The sequence below is a fragment of the Poecilia latipinna genome, unplaced genomic scaffold (genome assembly GCF_001443285.1).
Source record: "Poecilia latipinna isolate Pla-1442-1.1 unplaced genomic scaffold, P_latipinna-1.0 Scaffold39, whole genome shotgun sequence".
Lineage (NCBI taxonomy): Eukaryota > Metazoa > Chordata > Actinopteri > Cyprinodontiformes > Poeciliidae > Poecilia > Poecilia latipinna.
In genome coordinates, this window is record NW_015112655.1 from 583,225 (window position 1) to 603,229 (window position 20,005).

Below are 20,005 nucleotides of genomic sequence, written 5' to 3' on the forward strand. Positions count from 1 at the left end.
TTATTTACGCCTTAATTAAAAGTAACAACAAATACTTTCCGTTAAAATTTTAAACTAAGTAGCTGCACACTAAAATATAATGGGAAATGCATTTTAAACCTCAAATAAGAGAACAACTTTGAGTAAATATTTTGGAACACAAATCATTTTGATGAAGAAATTATTTTAGAGACTTTATGACTTGTGTTGCTTCAGAAAAATACTAGGTTATGTTTAGAATACCTTTCAGATTGGTGTGAACCTGTCATTGCTCAGGTGTATTGTCTCCTCCCTGCCTGCAGGAAGCTTTAAAAACTCTGTCTCTTCTGACCTGCATTTCTCTGTCAGACTCCCAGCAGAAACGCGTCTGAAGCTGCTGGAACAAACAGCAATATGAGGTTCACAAAATCAGCGCCCAGAGGTGAGCTTTTTCTCCTGCGTTTCGTCATAGTAGTGAAAATCTGAACTCATGTTTGACTCCATCAGATCGATTTCTTCATGTTTTTTCACACAGATAATGCTACTTTAGTGGATGACAACATTTATGATGATGTCATGGTTTCAAAACAACAAGGTTTGAACAAAAAATATTGTTTTTAATGCCAATTTGTGTTTTAATAAAGTGCGATTTTTAGTAGTCTTGTCAAATGTAATTTTTTATTAGCCCAATATTTGTTTTAGTGGTTTGATTGTTACTGTATCTGTCCATAAATTCACATTTTCTGTTTTTCTGAAATTTAACTATCAAACTAATGTTTGACTCCATCAGATTTATTTCTTTATGTTTTCTTTTTTTATGCAGATGTTTCTTCAGTGGCTGACGAAATTTATGATGATGTCATGGTTTCCAAACAACAAGGTTTGAAAAAAAAATCTAATTGAAATGTGTGTGCCACTTAATCAGAACAAGTTTAGGCTTTGAGATTCATTATGAAAATTATTTTTATAAACCTAAATTTTTGTTTCAGTGATTGGATTGTTACTTGATTTGTCTGTAAATTGACACTTTCTGTTTTTCTGAATTTTAAGAATAGGCTGGACTCCATCAGATTAATTACTTTATGTTTTTTGTGCAGATAATGTTTCTTCATTCGCTAACAACAGCTGCACTGAAGACCAGCTTTCGAAGCAGAAAGGTTTGAACTAAAACTAACATTTCTGAAGGCATCTGGTGTGCAAGTAAATTTTAATAATTTGAAGCTTTTATGTCTGATGTTTTAATTATGTTTTTATGGTTACTAGAATTTAATCTGAGTTAATTCCTTGTGCATATTACTGTTAGTTTATTGTTTTATCATTGTTGATCTAAAATACTTCCTACCTGTGGAATATGTCACTGCAGGGAACAATGGGCTTGACTTCTCTCTTTCTGCAACAGTCAACTGTGAAACAAAACAACATTTATGTTCAATTGAATATTATTGATAATCTGAAAACTTTCATATCGGAAACTTGCTCTGGTTGTTCTGCTTAACGCGTTCCGCTTTGTAATCTCTGTTGCTAAACATGGAAGCCTATCCCTCACCAACCTGTTGCCACTTTATTAGGTACGCTGCCTTGTTAGTACTGGGTTGAAAGCGTGATTTTCCTTCACAGCTGGTGAATTCTGACACAAGTTGGACATGATGTCAGACACATTCCTCAGAGACTGCCGTCCATATTGACATGATAGCATCACACAGTTCCTGCAGATTTTTATCCAGTTTTACATTTATTCGGTATGAATGAATGCAAATTCACTGCAAGATAGAAGCATCTCTCTACAAGAGAACCATCTGCATATCAGAACAATAGATAGAAAAAATGGCATGGAGTAAAATTTCAGGAGGAGTTTAATCTCAGAAATTTTCTAGACATTTCTAAATTTAAAAAGTCAAAAAAAAATATACATTTGAAACTCAGAAATTTAGTTTTGTTCTGAGATCAATCTAAAAATTAAAAAAAAATTCATAGCAATTTCTTTGACTTTTCAAATTTAGAAATTTCAAAGTTTATTTATAGAAAATATCTGACAAATTTCTGAGTTTTTCTCCATACATTTTCTACTTTTTGAGCTAAAACATTTTCCTTTATCTATTATAGAACATTTTACGGATTAATCTAAAACATTCTGCATTTTTTGCACATATTTTGACTTTTGGAGTTCAGAAATTTCTCCATGCATTTGGTTGTAACAAACAGGAACTCTTCAGTGATCTTCCCCTTCTCTCATGACATCAATATGACAGTTTTGTCCACAAAACATTTTCATATTTTCAGTTTAATTTGGTTATATAATTTATTCCCTCCAGAAATTTCTTAAACACAATAGCATCTTGTCTTAAATTTTCATTTTATGTAAATTTAATTAATAGCAAATTTGTGCTTTCTACTCACTTTGTGCGCCTTTTCAGAGGGCATTGTCATTTATTTTGTTCTTATATTATACTGCAATACTTCCTTTTGCCAGTTTATTTATAATGTGGTAAATATCTTCATGCCCAGATGTAGCAGCACTTTCACCTTTCATTTGTTCTCACCATTCAGCAGATCTGCAGCAACCCGGACTGGACAGGAAGTCCAAAATATCTCCAGAACACGCTGTCCTGCTGGTTCTCATGGCTCTCTTGGTCATTGCAGTCTTTGCTCTGAGCATCAGTGAGTTTTTTTTTTCAACTTTGAAGTCAAATAAAATAAATAAATAAAAAGTTTTTACTTGAATTTTATGGCAGGTCGTTGTGTTACATTGGAGATTCATAAAATTAGATGCATGTTAGTTAGGAAAACATTCCTTTTTAGCAAAAACATTAATTATTATATATAAATTAATATGTTTTATTTCAGTAAATCTTACCAGTTGCAAAATGTTTTAATATCTAACAGATACTATAAGATCTGTAACAACAATGGCTTTTTGGGGTGATATTTCAGAATTACAAATGTCTGTTTTTGGAAGTTTGCATGTTATTTGAATATTATTATGATTATTCCCTCTGAACAGTCTCCCTCTGTCTGTTACGCTTTTGTTAAAGTCCAGACTGAAAACTCACATATTCCTTCTGCCTTCAACACCAGTTAAAGAGAAAAGTCAAAGGATGGAAGAAAATTGCTTCTGCTAAATTTTCTAAATTGTTTGATTCTTATTCATACGATTAGCTTTTGGAATCTTTGCCAGTTTTATATTTGTCTCATTATTTTTTACTAAACTTAATTTTATTTCCACTCATCTACCTGTGATGATGTATTTGTTGTGAAGCCCTTTGGTCAGCTGAGGCTGTAAATGTGTTAAATAAATAAACTGTGATTTGACTTGACGATTTTTGCATGAAACTTATTTTTATCAGCTTATTTTTGCTTAAAACAGCTGTCTTTTATCTGATGAAAAATGAAAGGTGCCAAACCCTGAAGGAGGATCTGGAATCACTGAAGATGATTGCTTTAGGTGAGACTGTGAGGATTTAAAGTCCAGATTTAATGTTTCATTTTAAGCCTGTTAAAAATCTTTTGTTCTTCTTCACTATTTTATTTAATGTATTTGATATCTGTTGAATTTATTTTGAAAATGATCTTCAAAGTTGAACCACTCTTCTTTCTTGTTTCCACCCTTCTTTCTCAGTGTCTATCGCCTCCTGCAGTAAAAAGTCCAGCATTTGATCTTAGTTTCATTTCTGTCCTGTAGATTCTTGTAGATTGTAGCTGCAGGATTTCTCCAAAGATGTCTTCCCCCTGATTTTCTGAAGTTTTTGTTCTGATCTGTTTAAAGATGAAACATGTCCAAAGTGTGAAGCCGGCTGGGAGCGACACAGAGGAAGCAGTTATTTTTTCTCCAACTCTACATCATCCTGGACTGACAGCAGACATTCCTGCACTGATCTGGGATCAGACCTGGTGAAGATCGACAGCAGAGAGGAGCAGGTATGAAACTCTGCTGCAGGTTCAGCTTCTCTCTCATTTCATCATGATTCTTCATCTCAGCTCAGAAAAGTTTCACTTGTATCTTCATCAACTTTTTCTGCCTAGATGTTCCTGGAGATCAGAGTAAGGGAGATAATCAAGAATAATGAAACGTTCTGGATCGGACTGACCGACTCAAAGACAGAAGGCTCCTGGTTGTGGACGGACGGATCTCCACTGAACCAAAGGTCTGATTAATCTGAAATTATTTGGTTTAATTTCAAGAGTTAAAGTCACTTAAATTCACTTAAATCTGTCTTTCTGTCAGTTTGAGTTTTTGGGCTCCGGGACAGCCTGATTCTCTTAGTGGAGCAGAACTGGACTGTGTGGGGATGATGAAGACAGAAATCCCTGATGAGGTCCGATGGTATGATAGACATTGTAATGATAATCTGAGAAGTATCTGTGAGAAAGATTCAAAAATCCAGCTGTGTTTCTGTGTGTGAAGTTCAGTCTAGAAAACAGCTTCAGATCTCTGCACATTTTAAAATATTCTTTTAAAAACATGTTAATAGNAAATTACTTTGATTTTAGAAGATATTTACTTTATTTTATTTGTAATAACAGCAAATCTCCTGTTGAATATGTAAAATTAATAAAGGTTTTTCAGCTTTTATGAGTTTCCTGTTTTCATTTTAATTATTAAACATGAAGCTCATGAGGTTAAGTCATGAACTCCACTTCACAGTTGCCTGAGTGTTTTGTCCATTAGTCCATACATATTTTCGGTCAATTGATCTGAAACATGACTGTCAGTGGCTCACTAGCGCTAGACTCCTCCTGCTGGTTGCATTTGGTTACTACAACCACTAAATCAAACTACCTTGACAGATATTTACCCCAAACTGCTGGCAAAACATTGTAAATATAAACAGTAACTTTGAAGTTTGTAATGGTTTCAATATGCAGATAAGTCCAGAACGAGAGTAAATGTACTTACAAGGAACATATTTCAAAACATCACACCTCAACCTCAGGTTTTGTCTTTTTTAGTCTGGTCAGTTCTCCTTTCAGAATGAGCTGTTTTAGGGCCTCTGTCACTTTAAATCCAAACGAGCGGCTGCTGGCCACGCCTCCGAGATCTATATTTACATTTGCAATGGCTGGAAACAGATGCACAACTATACAAAAGTACATCTTTGAAAGGTAGAAGTGGAGCCTCCTGCACAATCAACAAGAATGCAACAAAGCATTTGTCTTTTCCAGCAGCCATTGTGCAGCGAATACAGTGGTAAAACCAGCTGACCAAATGTTCTGGAGCTCAGTTCAGGGTGCTAGTTAACGTCACCGTGCCCATTGATTGTGACGTTAACTGGGAGGTTTTTGATACAGATCATTTTCCAGACACTAATAATCATTAACTAATCACCAAAAACCACCTGGGTGTTTTCTTTAATTGCTTCGGTTGTTTCTAGAAGCAGTAGCAACCTAAATGACAGTATGAAAATATTCAAAATGTGAATTTTATGTAATAAGTCCCTTTTAACTCAAAGGAGTTTTTTTCATCGATAGCAAAAATGCAACTCAACTTTTGCACTGGTGTACAGCTGAGAAGCTGCACTTTCTTACTTTTATTTATGTGAAAAGGTTTAAGGAGTTCTTTTACTTTTATTTTATCAATGTCTTTAGAACACAGATAATTTTGATATGGAAATTATTGTAGTTTTTGTGACTGATTCCTTTGATGTCACCTGTTTCAAAGTGAAACCATCATTGCTCAGGTGTGTCTGTCTCCTCCCCGCCTGCAGGAAGCTTTTAAAAGCTCCCCGTTTCTCCTGACCTGCAGTTCTCTTTCAGACTCCCAGCAGAATCATGCCTGAAGTTGAGGTAACATACTCTGAGGTGAAGTTCACCAAATCAGTGCCCAAAGGTGAGATTTTTTAAATTATGCTTTTCTGCATCGCAGTGAAAACTAAACTCATGTTGACTCCATCTGGTTTATTTCTTCCTGTTTCTTGAGCAGATAATAATTCTTCATCGACTGACACCACTTATGCTGAAGTCCAGATTTCGAAACAGGAAGGTTTGAACTAAAACTTATCTCTGCTCGTGTGTGAAGAAATTGTTATGCTTCTATTGCTATTTTTTTAAACACAGCTGTGTACATTGGTGATATGAGTGTTATTTTTTCATCTGTAAAAAATATTTACAGATGAAAATATTTATGTACACACAAAAAAANCTGCAATACTTCCTTTTGCCAGTTTATTTATAATGTGGTAAATATCTTCATGCCCAGATGTAGCAGCACTTTCACCTTTCATTTGTTCTCACCATTCAGCAGATCTGCAGCAACCCGGACTGGACAGGAAGTCCAAAATATCTCCAGAACACGCTGTCCTGCTGGTTCTCATGGCTCTCTTGGTCATTGCAGTCTTTGCTCTGAGCATCAGTGAGTTTTTTTTCTTCAACTTTGAAGTCAAATAAAATAAATAAATAAAAAGTTTTTACTTGAATTTTATGGCAGGTCGTTGTGTTACATTGGAGATTCATAAAATTAGATGCATGTTAGTTAGGAAAACAGTTAGAGCTAGACGAGTTTTCTCCGCCACCAGTTTAAATAGAATATCTCCTATAAACCTATTACTAGGGTAAGACCCGGGTTTTAGAGATTTTTCCGGACCTGTTAGACAGAGAACTGGTCAGTAGTCAGTCGGAGGTGAGATAAGGGTGGGGCTGGCTATTGCATAATAACGAACATGGCGTCCCTGGGTGGGCCCTGTCCGAATGAGAAGGAGGGCCCTACTTTAACCAAGTCGGTAAAAACAGATGTGAGGGTCTGAATAGCTCACTTGGGAAGCTAGCTCTTAGGGAATAGAGTTAGTGGTGACTGATGAGGCCGTCAGTCACAACCCTTGCAGTAACTGTATGGCATACAGGTGAGGGAAAGCTTCTACTGAGGATAAATGCGCATATCCAGACGGGAAGCCAGTAGCCAACATAGCCTAGACCCATCCCTGCTCGATAGCTTAAGAGAGGCTTTGGGGGATAGGCGACTCGAAGACAAAGACAACCATGGATGAAGGAAAAGAAGGAGAGGAAAAATTAAAGCTCCAGCAAAGAAAGATGGGGCAAGAGACAAGTGTCATCGGACAGGAGGGGGAGAGACAGTCCCGTCTCTCCGAATCTACATTACAAAATCTTCCAGTGAAACTGATACTACTCAGTGATGGATTGGAGTCCTGGACAAAGATCAACAGACGAGAATTCTACAGTCACCATTATTATAGCAATCCGGAGACGGCGCGGAAATTGATGGAGACCATGATAGAGCATCGGGGAGTCTACTACTGCACCCTGCTTGAGGGTAGTCACTGCCTGGGGATCGCCAAGTGCCCGACGAAGGTTTCCAAAAAGACAGAAGTCAAAGAATGGTTGGAGTGGTTTGCCGACCTCCTAGGAGGATGGACAGATGGCGAGTTACGGATCATCTACAGTCCTTCTGAAAAATATGACAGCATAGTGAAAACAGCGACGACAGCCACCGGCATCTGGGGAACCCCAATGTCCGAGGAGCGTCCCGTTACGCCGAGTATACTGAGGCCCTGCAGAGGCTTGCGGCATACAAGAAGAATAAAGAAAAGCAGCAAGCGCCAGACCTTGAGGAGTCGGAGATGTCTGAACCCCCGACTCGACAGAACAGCCGAGCCCCGTCGCCCCAAAAGATTCGAGACCTGATAGACCTAACAGGGAACAGCGACGAGGAGGACCGAGGGCTGCCCGGGCCTTCGGGGGACCAGGAGGAACCCCCTGCGCCGTCGAGTCGGGGAGTTGAAGGTGGACCGTTTGCTTATGGTCTCACCGAGAAAGACTGGGCGGTGGCAGCAGAAGAATGGTCTCCCCTGCGCAACAAAAAGACCGAGTTCCAGCCACAGGCACACAGCACGGAGAGGAAACCATCAGCTCCTCTGCGACAGCCACCTGGAAGCAGCTCAGATGATGAAAGAGATGACACGGACGTGGAGGAACGGGAAACCGACAGCCCCAGGAAGAAGACTCAGAAATCGAGCACCCGAAAGATGGCCCAAGAACTGGCTCCCTTACCTTCGGGGATCATCAGTGTTAGGCTGCAAACCGGGCTCAAAGTGCATCGATACATCGGAGAACCATGGGAAATTGAAGCTGACGGACTGATCGCGTTCACCAACGACAAGTATAAGATCCACAACCGACAGTTCAGGTCAGACCTTAAACTCCGGGCTGGGAAGGAATACCAACAAAGCCAGCACCTACTGAAGGCTTCGAGTACAGCAGCGACCAAGGGGGAAGTAGTCATTATGAATGGCTACAACCTGACCTATGGTGCGGTGATCCTGGTTCCGATCAACGCATACAAGAAAGGAGATAGCCTCGAGGACTACCGGAAAAAGATTTGGCATGGGCTCGAACGAGGGCTTACGGCCGCCCACAATGAGGGCATGGGAAGAGTGGTGGTGAGTGTGCAAGGGCTGAGGTCACCGAATCTGCGAGGAGACACCGTCCAGTCGGTCGCAGAAAAAGGGGTGGTGTCGATAACCAAAACCAAAAGTCACCTCTACGTGCTAAGCGAGGTGGTGCTGGTAGTTGACCCCCGTCTGCACCAACTCCAGACAGAACAAGGTGTGCGGATGGCAGCTGAAATAGAAGAACAGTGCCGCGCCGAGCGCCTACCTCCAGAAACCAACAATTACTCCCTGGGGATCCAGAGAAGTGACCCCCCCAGATAACACCCAGACCGGCAGAGCCAAAGTTATGAAGCCAAGTAAGATAAAGTTGAGAACGTTGTCCGTCGGACCGGAGTCCCAGGCAGCAGAGCATGTCAAGAAACTAACAATTGAGTCAAATAACAACGAACATAAAGGGCCCGACGTAGACAAGCTGAAGGTAGGTAGGCTCGATCACTGTAGACAGTGATCGAGAACCTCACTTAGGCAGGCTTGAAGCTGAACCTCAAGAAATGCCAATTCGGACAGTTCCAGGTGAATTACCTGGGTTTCCAGGTCATGTCGGACTTGGGACTCTCAGACGGATACAGAGAGAAATTGATGAACATTCAACCCCCTCAGTCAGAGAATGAACTGCAGAAAATACTTGGACTATGTAACTACGTCAGAGACCACGTGCCCAACTACCAAAAGTATGCCAGACCATTGTACAACTGCCTGAAGAAAAATGTGGAGAATGACGAAGGAGGAAAGAGACCCTGGGTTTGGACAGCAGCTAACCAACAAGATCTAGAGGAGCTAAGGAAGGCAATTCAAGCTGCGGTGAGGCTGGAACCGAGAAGCTTGTCAGAGAGATTAGTGGCGGAGATCAGCTGCGAAAACGATGATGCGATGATCAAAGTGAGTAATGAAAACGGAGGCCTAGTTTCTCTGTGGAGTTACACCCTGACCTCTGTTGAGAAGAAATACCCACAAGAAGAGAAAGAGTTAGCGGTGTTAGCTCGGTACTGGAATGTGCTAAAAGACTTAGCACAAGGACAACCAGTAAAAGTCATCACGCAGAGCCAGGTCCACAAGTACCTGAGGAAAGGCACCATTGAAAGTACTAAAGCGACAAATGCACGGTGGGGAAGATGGAAAGACATCCTGCTGAACCCAGAGCTTGAAATTGGGCCAGCACAATCCACCAATAAGAAACGACTGCAAGAATCACCTGAAAAACCAGGACAACCAGAGTGGACACTCTACACCGATGGATCAAGAAAAGGGTCTGACCAGATGGCCTACTGGGGGTTCATCCTGAAACAAGACGGCAAGGAAAGGTGTCGACAGAAGGGAAAAGCCCCCGGCAGCGCCCAAGCCGGAGAACTGACTGCAGTACTGGAAGGACTGCTAGAGCTGGTGAAAAGAAAGATCAAGAGTGCCAGGTTAGTAACGGACAGTTACTACTGTGCTCAAGCCCTTAAAGAAGACTTAGCCATTTGGGAAGAAAATGGTTTTGAGACAGCTAAGGGCAAGCCGGTGGCACACAAAGACTTGTGAAAGAAGATTGCTGAGTTGAAAATGCAACTGGAGCTCAAAGTGGAGCACCAACGAGCGCACACGCATGAGGGAGCTCATTGGCGTGGAAATGATGAAGTGGACTGTTATGTCCAACAGAAGAAGATTGTCTTTGTCGGTGTTGAGAAGTGGGACAATACTCCGAGAGGACGGGAGGTCCCAGAAGAGTACGTGGATGAGGTCGTGCGGAGCGTGCCTGAGGCCCTTGGACATGCAGGCGTACGACCTACCCGTAAGGAACTGGAGGAGCAAGAGCTTTGGATCCCAGTAAAACAAGTCCAACGCGTGCTGAGGGGCTGCGAAGTGTGTGGAAAATACAACGCAGGCCGCCGAGGGCAGCGGTTGGAAGGGTTGACCATCAAAAGCACCATTCCCTGGGGCTCAGTCTGCATGGATGTTGCAGGCCCCATGGGAATGACAGGGAGGAAAGGTGAAAAGTACCTTTTAGTGCTGGTGGATTCAATGTCGGGATTTGTGATTGTGAAAGCAGCCAGGAAGGCAAACGGCAGCAGTGTTGTCGGCATGCTGGAGCAAGTGTGCAGTGCCCTGGGGATCCCGAAGGAGCTGCGTACGGATAATGGGACTCATTTCCGTAATGCACAGGATGACCAGTGGTGCCAGAAGTACGGGGTGATGAGAGTTTACTCGCCACCCTATACACCACAAGCCAACGGAGTGGTGGAACGCACCATTGGATTAGTAAAAAGTTGGATAGCTAAGAATGCTAACGACAAAAGCTGGAGCACCATGGCGGTCGAAATAGGGCAGGCCCTAAACAACAGGAACAGAGCCGAAAGGCCCGCCCCCGCGATGGAGCTGAACCAACGACCGTTTACCACGAAGGAAGTGGGGCGGGGCTCCAGCGATAAAAAGGAGAAGTTGACGCCCAAAGTGCCATTCAGAATGGGACAGCGAGTGTGGGTCAGAGCAAGAGAACAACCTGTGAACGCAGCAGTGAAACCCAAGTTTGAAGCAACGGATGTTGTCAAGCAAGTACTGGATAGGAACACAGTATTGCTGGAAAAGAAGGGGATCCAAGGCGTCGAGCAACTCAAGCCAGTTCCTGACTGGAGAGAAACAGAAGCCGGTGAAATGGCCAGTGAATCATATATTGTTCCACCCTATCTCGGACTGGCCACCGTAAAAGGGGTGGTTGTAATTAGGAGAACAACTTCAGGGATCTGGGCAGGACGAGCCCTGAAGAAATTGGATTGGGCCAAAAATGGAATCCTGTCAGAAGAACCCGAAATGCTGATGTGGAGTAAAACTAAGAAGCGCTACCCAGTGTGTTTAACGGGTAACCGACTCCCCCTCACCTGGGAGGGACCAGGCCGTGAAAAACCCAGGAAGCAGGAGTCAACAGCAGAGGAGCTGCAACACCTCCCTGTCTCCCCGGTCAAAGTTATGGATGTCATGTTCTGCGGGAACTGCAGACTGAGTTACCTACCCCGGCTAGTAGTGGTGACCCAATGGGGATGGCGGGAGGAAGAACCGAAAAGATGTCATTGCCTGTGGGACAGGGAAGAATTAAGCATCTGTTCGGTCTGCAGTGAGCAGATCCGGGGAGGAGAGGTGACTCCGTCAGGAGAGGCTGAGGGCTGGCAGCTGAGAAGATTTTACAGCTCTCTGCGGTTTTTCCAAACATACGGAGGACCCCAGTGTACTTACGGGAGCCCCATGCCATCGGTTCACTGGTCCGCAGGGCCTTCGGCTCCCCCTAACACTCCAGAGGACCCCTCAGGGAGAGAACAGTGGATTTGGCGGAAAGAAGAGGGACCGCACGACTTCCTGTGGGACTCTGTTCATGCTGCCTGGCCTTACGATCCCGCGCGAGCACAACTACCATTCCCACCAGTGAGTACCACGCACTCCCCAGTGATCTTCTGGGTGCTTCGACCCCAGACAGATCGCCCGCTGGCCGAAGAGTTAAGTGTACTCCCAGACGACACCATGGTGCAGGCTGTTAATGGGGGTTGGAGGGGTCCCTGGGAGCTAACCACCTGGGCACATTTGATTTTGGAGGTTATTAATGATTGCACCATTCCAGTAATAGAGTTGCCGGACGTGCCAAGAGAAAGTGGGGTACGCACGTCAGATCTGTACTATTACACCACCGAAATAGACGGGTGGGGCAGCAACGCAGCAAGACCCAAAGAGAAGTCATATCTGTTCAGGGTGACAGCGGAACACCACTTCCGTGATGGGATAATACAAGTCCCAGGAGGTGTGGCCCACAGGGTAAGAACGCCTTCCAACCCTAGCACCACCCGTAAGGTTCAACTGACAGTTGTTAAGGAAGAAATTCTAAAATAGGTTAACTTTGGAAAAAGTTTGGCTCTCTCTCTTCCTCTGGATCCCAGGTCCTCTCGGCGGGCCACGTGTAGCCACAAGGAAAACAACAATGCGTGTTGACGTCACAGAATTACAGAGTTTAATCCAATATAAGACAATGCACAAACTTACACCAGAAACTGCAGAACAACGGAGACATACATTCATTTACCTGACATAAATGGAAAGAAGAAGAAAAGTAAAGACGTGCAAAGACATCTTTGGAGAGTTGCTAGAGCAAATCTGATTTGTTACTTCTGTGTAGAAAGTTTTATCTTCTTTTCTTTAATTTATTCAAACAAGGCGTATCTTTGCTCATCCAACCAGGAGCTATCTCTGACCCTCTATCTGAAGCCTAAAACCCCTGCCGTGTTTACGGCCTTTCACAGATGAGTGTGAAAAGCTACAACTTCCACTGTATTGTTCTCCCACAGACAAAAGGCAGTTCAAACGATCCTAGCAAACCATCTGCTGTAACTACAAGTAAAATTAAAGGTCAAAAAGTCAGAATACATTACTAAACTCAAAACCACAATTTAGGCCATTTGAATCAAGACATGTTAAGTTTTAAAACTAGCTTATTTTAAATTTATTTTCTCAACAGTGCAAATGCTCACCATCCCCTATAAAGGAGTCTACTCGCTAGGAGCAACAATTAAGGTGGTGCCTGATGCCCGGGTTTATGCCACTGTGACCTGTACTGAACCAGAACTTCCCAAGAAAAAGTTCAAGATCAACACCTGGCAGTCGCTCACATCAGCATGGAGGAAGAAAAGTCAGAATTAACGGATACACTGGAAAAAGGGGATCGAGTTGCCAAGTCTAAAAGTCAGCAAAAAGGAAAAAAAAAACGAAATGGAAAACGTTACTTTGTGAGCAAATTATTCAAAGTGGGCCCAGAAGTCTGGTCCGGGTTCTCTAAGAAAGGACCCTTTTTGAAACTCCCGAATAGTTCCATCTTACTGGACATGCCATGAGAAGACTTCACTGTTTCCTACCCACTCTCAGAAGCTTACTATCTCAAGCACCTCACCTATCTTCGACCCCCTGAGTTCCAAGAGGTGAAGGAAGTCGGAGTAAGTGAAGAGGCATTACCACGTCCATGGCAGAAACCATATTATTTTGTTCCCTCGGTAATCCCGATTTGGCAAGGGAAGATGTCAACCAATGCAACTAGTTACGATGGAGTTTCACCGGACTGTCCGCAACAGCTTCCATGGATTTTCAACACAGCTTATCTGACGATGGGGGGAAGAGAAGTGCGTATTCGGTGGGGTCCCCATTACCTGGAACAACTGCAAGGACAGTATTGTGAACTCTCAGTAAATGGCATGGTCATTTGGACTACATCACCAGGTATGGCAAAGACTGTAGTGAAGATGGAAGCTAACCCAGACTATTACGTTTTTAACAACACCAGACTCCCGCTAAGATTGGAAATAGACAGAGTCTATCCCAACCCACCACACCAAAGGATTTTCACTCCACCATCCTGGGGGCATCGCACGAGACTGACGCTGCATGGACAATCGTTATGTACCTATGTCTCAGTACCAACACCAATAGGATACAAACACGAGGCCTGGCGGGATCAAGCGCTGAGAGGGGGCACCGCCCAAGGCCTGTTTCCTCAACCTGACTTCTGGAGGGTGTTCCTCTGGAAATGGGTGTGGAGGGGGTTGGAACCTAACTTGCCCTACCCTTCTCCAGTGTATAACACACTACTACGAGGGAGAGCCACCAGACGAGCAGCTACGAAGACTGCCGCTCAGTATCGCACCAAAGCTTTGAGAAGGATCTGCGCCAAGCCGAGTACTGCGGACCCCAGAGAACTGATGATCCTTTCTTCATAAAGATCAGGATGGACGAGACCCGCTTAAGATGCATGCTTACAAGAGCAAATTTACTGGATGCTTCAGATTCGGAAGACAGTGCTGACATTGAAGACGACGACTCGGAAACCCCTGAAAGACCCCTGCTATGGAAAAAGACCACAACAAAGGATATACCATTGTACATAAAAGCTTTGCTTACATTCCTTGCTCTACTGCTCGCTGCTGCTATCCTCATTGCTATGCTATACTTCATCGGAGTTGGGCCATGGCATCTCACGCATTCAAGGGTCACCTACGGTCGCTCCAAGTACGCTGCCCTCGATTGCTGGAACATAAGCACCATCTCTGTCTTTGTGCCATGGGACAACGAGTCCTCTATCGATAACCAAACTCAACAATTTGCTAAAGACAACGGGAAAAAATATGTAGAAAGCTGAGCCTACAAGTTGAATGATTCCACCATTGATGGACTCCTGAACCGTACCTGGGAAATCTATAATCATGAATTACTCGATGACAGAGTAATTTGCTGGATAAGGATTCTACAACAGAAAGTACGTCGGATGGTCAGATGCAACTGGATCCATCCTGACCGAGGCCTGCCAGAGTGGCATTGTAACATGGCCTGTCGACCCCTGATACTGTTGCCGCACCAAGGATATTGGGATAATGAGGTGGTTTACCCAGCCTCGCATAGTTCCTCAGGCTGTAGGACCTGGCTCCCACGAGGGGAGTTTTGGGGAGATTATCATTTAAATTGTGAAGAAGAGGTAGTTGACACCACGACGCTGTACGGGAATAGGACTACCGGCAACCGTACTCGGATACGGCCGACAAGGCGGCCTGGGCTGGCAGTCTGGGAGAACATCACGGCTTTCTTGATTAAACAAGGACCCACACGGTTTATGCACCAGCTCGACCAGCAAGAATGTTACAGAAATAAATTTACTCTGTTAAACGCATGCCTCTGGAACAAATATCTCAAATGTAAGGGGCAAAATCACATAGTTTTGGCTTTGAAGGAATATTGGTCACTTTCATGGGTCCGTGCGAGTGTGGTGCGTACTGAAATAGAAACTTGGCTGAATGATTCGTTCCCATGGACTGGCATAGCTGAAGAACAAGTATACTTCAAGGGAGATTTCCTGGAGGGGGCGGCTCGCTCTCCTGCCGGGTTGAAGGGTCTGTACTTTGCTGACATGCGTACGCAACCACTTCCAACTCCAGATGATCTTCTAAAAGCTCCGAAAGACCAATTTGCAAAAATTGACAAGTGTGTAGCCAAAAGGATTTTTGACAGTCTCAATGATACTGACTGGGTGAAGACTATGTCCTCTCCACGATGTGACCTTTGGCAAACCAGTAACACCTTTTATTCCACCTGGAAATATCACTGCCCTGACCCTGACACCTTCCCTACGACCAAGTTAGTCCTCCGAGCTTGGTATGAGGATTACTATCGTGCCTGGGACTGGGAATGGTGGGGACTCCAACAAGAAGAATTGCAATCCTGGGTTTTACCTTGCCTCAATCAGTCCTACAATTACTGGATTAAATACCAGTACATTGCCACTGTTTACTCCAAAGACCGTATGATTTGGCCAGGGATTTTTTGGAGACCCGACAACTACGTCACCCCAAGGCCTTGGCGTATGACGTACCAGCGTAACAACACCGAGTGCATCATTGGGCTAGCCAGAAAACCATGCCAAACTGTCCGGGGTTTGGAGGAGTACTGCGAAGAACACTATGCGGATGAGTATAACACCCACGCATCCGAAGTTGTCTGGAGAAAGACTCAAGGAACATGGTGGAGGGCACTTGTGAGAGGTAGAACCTGCACTGACGCAATTTTGGGGTATCAACTCCAGAAGCGCAAAAGTATTCTCAATCACCCCGTTCCTTTCATCCCTGACACCCTCATAGCCATTGCAGAAGGCCATGCATTCCAGAAAAGTCTGTGTGACGGAGAGGTGGACTCCGGGTTTGACTGGGTTGGCCCTAACCTTTTATATTCCAACCTCACCTGCAACATCTCCAAGGAAGTGTGGCAGAAATGTGGAAAAGGACAACATCAACATGATTGTTACTGGTACGAGACTCTGGGCTCAACACTGGTCACTACTGTCACAGACGTAATAGAGGAGGTCACTAACGTAGTAGGTGAAGGACTCACCATTATAGAGCATTGGCTGCTTAATGCGCTAAGCATGTTATGGCCATATTTGTTGGGCATCCTGGGCATAGCAATTGCCTTAATTCTGGGCAAGGTTATCTTGGAGGCGTGGTTAAAAGCACTTTGTCGTTGCCAGGGGAGGGATCACCAGCCCCTACCCCCAAAGGAGGAGCCTGATTCTGCATAAAAAGGAGCTGCTCTGTGCCGACGAGCCAGTCACCGTTCTTCAGAGCTGCTATCAAGATCTAACCCAAAGCAAGAACCAACAGGAGACATCATGACCACTAATTCCTCGACCAACTCCTCTGCTACCACTCCAGTCTTTGAGCCCATTCAAGTGAGTACCCTTGAACAAGTCGGTTTCATCTTTGCCTGGGTAGTCTACTGCCACACTGGGTCCTGGACCGCTGGGCAACCCCTAAGAGTGCTTGTTGCACTCCAAGGGTACGCAAAGATCATTCTGAGACCCATCCTTCTGCGAAGATGGGATTGTGCTCCCTCCCTTTTTGCCTGTTACCTAATGGGTAGGACCCGCATCAACTGGCGCAGAGGCATCGTGGCATGCCTTTGGATCACCATCGATACGACGGCCCTAATAATGGAGTTGGTCTGCGGAGGAACCCACGCTACCCGGGCTGCACCACTCAAGATGCTCACCGCTATCGTGGAAGGTCTTCTGGCAGTGACCATCCTCACCTATCTGGCCCGCCAAGCCTTTTCCATCAAGGGCCAAGGCAGATGTAGCTGGCTTCGTAAATGGGCAATCTTAGCCCTCTGGACTATAGGGTGGGGAGTTTTTGTGATCCTTTACTGGATGAAGAAGACATCTACGCTGCCTATTGTCATGTGGCTTATGACCCACACAGCGATATTTCACAAAATTCGGAATCGTCAGTATCCGAGAATGTTTCCCCTGTGATAAATTCCCCATGGCTCGCAGCTCAAAGAGGCACACGAGTTTGAACCAGCTCACTTTTTATGCTCCAGCTTTTGCTTCTCAGCCATTTTTATTTATCTGAGTGTTGATAATCGATACCTACTAATCATGAAGTTACCTAGGTTGCTGTTTCTCTTCAGGCACCGATTTGCTGCGTGGGATGTGGAACGACCGCAGAATCCTCTGGGTTCTTATGGGTTGCATCGTCTGCCCGCTGGTGTCACGATTGCGTACACCTCGATAATGTAACGGCAATCCTCTGCCTCCATGGACGAGAGGACCTGCCTTACATTGCGGCTTCCACATCTAGATCCCTGGAACGGGACCACAAAGTCGTGTGGACCTCTGCGTTGGGCCAGGATGACGACGTGCTTCGAGCGTCGCCTTTGGAAGATAGCCGGGTGATGCCCGTAGTCCAGAAGCTATGGGAGAATCAGATTACCCGCCAATGCCTTCCTACTCTGCATCTTCTGGACGGCAGAGTAGTGGCAGTTGGCGACCCCATTTCACCAGTTTGTCCGGCATCTCCAGATATGTTCGTCGACGTCGGGTGCCAGTCCAGCATTGCAACTCACGACCAGAGTACCCAAGCTGAGATTCTCAGTTCATCTCACCAAGCGTGCCAAACTGATGATGCACCTCTCCCATCACACAAGGATCAGAGTAGCACCACAGGCTGCATTTGTCAGATGCAGTCTCCTTCGTTTGCTAAGGATTTCCAGGACCTGGTGGAAGAATTGGAGGCGTGTTGTGACTTCCCAGCCGCCCCACAGCAGGATTTGGAGTTGGATGAACCCGCTCCAACTCCACCACCTCAGCTGGAGCGCCATGATCCCTCCGAGCCGTGCAGTTCTACAGTTGAGGATGAGCTGGATGCCGATACCTGGATTTCCCCACCATCACACCTGTCGGAGTATGAAGTCGTGGACACGTGGACGCCGTCATCTTCTCCCGTGACATGCTACGAAAGAGACATCTTAACAATCCATTGTGGTGATGTATTAGAATTGTTTTAGATGGACTTTGTGTTTTCTGCGACGCACCGTCCGATCTCAAGGAGGGGGTGTCGTGAAAACTGGCATAAAGTGGTGAGATCTTTCCAGGTACATGCAGAAAACAGAGTATAAAGGCCTGAGAAATGACAGTAATCTTGCATATTGATTTAATGATGATTAAAAGATGAATGAGAATACATACACATGTAATGGTTGGAATAATCTGTAATGTACGTCTGAAATGTGTATTCTGTATTCATGATTTGAATAACAGTAACAATGTGATTGTTGTGTGTTGATTATTAAAGTGGTGTATGTTGATTGTTGATGATTAGAGACAGTAACAGCTTGAGTTACAGAATGGATAAATAATGGAAAATCATACTGAGAGTTATAAGTTGATACAATGACAAAATGGTTATGTTTTATAATTGCAGAGTTATGTTGTATTAAAGAAATGTGATAACTGAAGATTTGAGATCTTGAGAAATGAAGGTAGGTTCTGTTCTTGGACTGTGTGGCAATTGGGCAGAGGCGCTGGGGAGGCTCACAAAAGGAAGTAAGTTACCAGATGGCCAGTGGAAAAAGGGAAGTACCGAACAGAGTTGCTGCAATGACTCATGAGGGAGATGGCAGTTTGGAAACATTAGAACTTTCCACAGACTCAGGGAAACGTTTTAGAAGTCACGTAGACTTCTCCAATACATGACTATGGGTAGAAAAGGTATAAATACCAGCAGACAAGAGAGGAAACTGTTCTTTGTCTGCGGCGCTGAAGGAGCATATAAGAGGATGCAGATTGAAGACCAGCAGAGGACCGCGCCCTGGAACCAAGGGGAAGCTGAGACTTTGCGCCGCTAAGAAGGGACAAGATCCATCTGCCCCCAGCCCTGGTTCCTGATTCGACCGACCCCTCTGCCTCAACCCAACGATCTCTACCCGACCGCAGCAGACTTGGAGAAAAGACAAAGGTCATGGATTGATGAAGATTCTGTGCGTTTGAAGGACAACGTACAGTTCAGCTTTGCTTCTATTCTGAAAGGGGACTTTGCTCCGTCAGGACAAAAGACTCTGACCAGGTACATCTGAAGATTTCTGCTGCCGAGATAAATTGCCATCTGGGTGTGAGTTGAACTGCCCCCCAAAAACCTCGTTCAATTAAACTAGTGACACAGGATAGGGATAGAAAGGAAAATAGGTTATGATTGATCTTAATTTGAATTTAATTACTTATTGTAAATCTGCAATTTCCTAAAGTTAATCTGCTTGTCATTTATCCCTGCTAAAGCTTGCTTAATAAATTACATACTAAAAATTCCAAAGAAACTTGTGGACATTGAGATTAATTGAGTCATTTGATTATCGTAGATTTCCCTGATTATAGTAAAACTAACATACATGATTCTAGAGATGTGGTGGCTTCGTACTTTCCTTTGGTGAGTGTAAAAATAATGACCCTGGGGCTTAAATCTAAGTCACTAAAATCTAATCTAGCCGGTAACAAGTGCACGTTATTTTAAGGGGAAAAGCTACCGTTAAACAGGAGTGGTTGTTGAAACTATGCAGCAGTGGGGGCTACTCTGTTGACTGCTTCTCAACTGAAAAGGGTCATAACTTCTGGAACTGAAGGTAGTTAGAGCTAGACGAGTTTTCTCCGCCACCAGTTTAAATAGAATATCTCCTATAAACCTATTACTAGGGTAAGACCCGGGTTTTAGAGATTTTTCCGGACCTGTTAGACAGAGAACTGGTCAGTAGTCAGTCGGAGGTGAGATAAGGGCAGGGCTGGCTATTGCGTAATAACAAACACCCCACATGGGCAAACCCATGTGGGG

General features: G+C 44.3%; 1 protein-coding gene across 8 annotated transcripts in view; it reads left to right on the forward strand.

The window, feature by feature from the left end:
- Positions 1–258: 258 nt before the first annotated feature.
- LOC106955897 (CD209 antigen-like protein E) overlaps positions 259–20,005 on the forward strand; it is a 41,171-nt gene continuing 21,424 nt past the window's right edge. For 2 of the 8 annotated variants that reach the window (XM_015046334.1, XM_015046352.1), the window contains exons 1-3: positions 2,528–2,616; positions 5,710–5,782; positions 5,876–5,935. In XM_015046334.1, coding sequence (XP_014901820.1) covers positions 5,725–5,782; positions 5,876–5,935 — 118 coding nt within the window. In that variant the 5' untranslated portion in view covers positions 2,528–2,616; positions 5,710–5,724. Of the gene's footprint in view, positions 401–493; positions 554–781; positions 839–1,055; positions 1,116–2,505; positions 2,617–3,322; positions 3,401–3,721; positions 3,874–3,978; positions 4,101–4,180; positions 4,529–5,660; positions 5,783–5,875; positions 5,936–20,005 lie in introns of those variants that run through there. The other 6 variants (XM_015046375.1, XM_015046359.1, XM_015046367.1 and 3 more) reach the window with 6 other exon arrangements.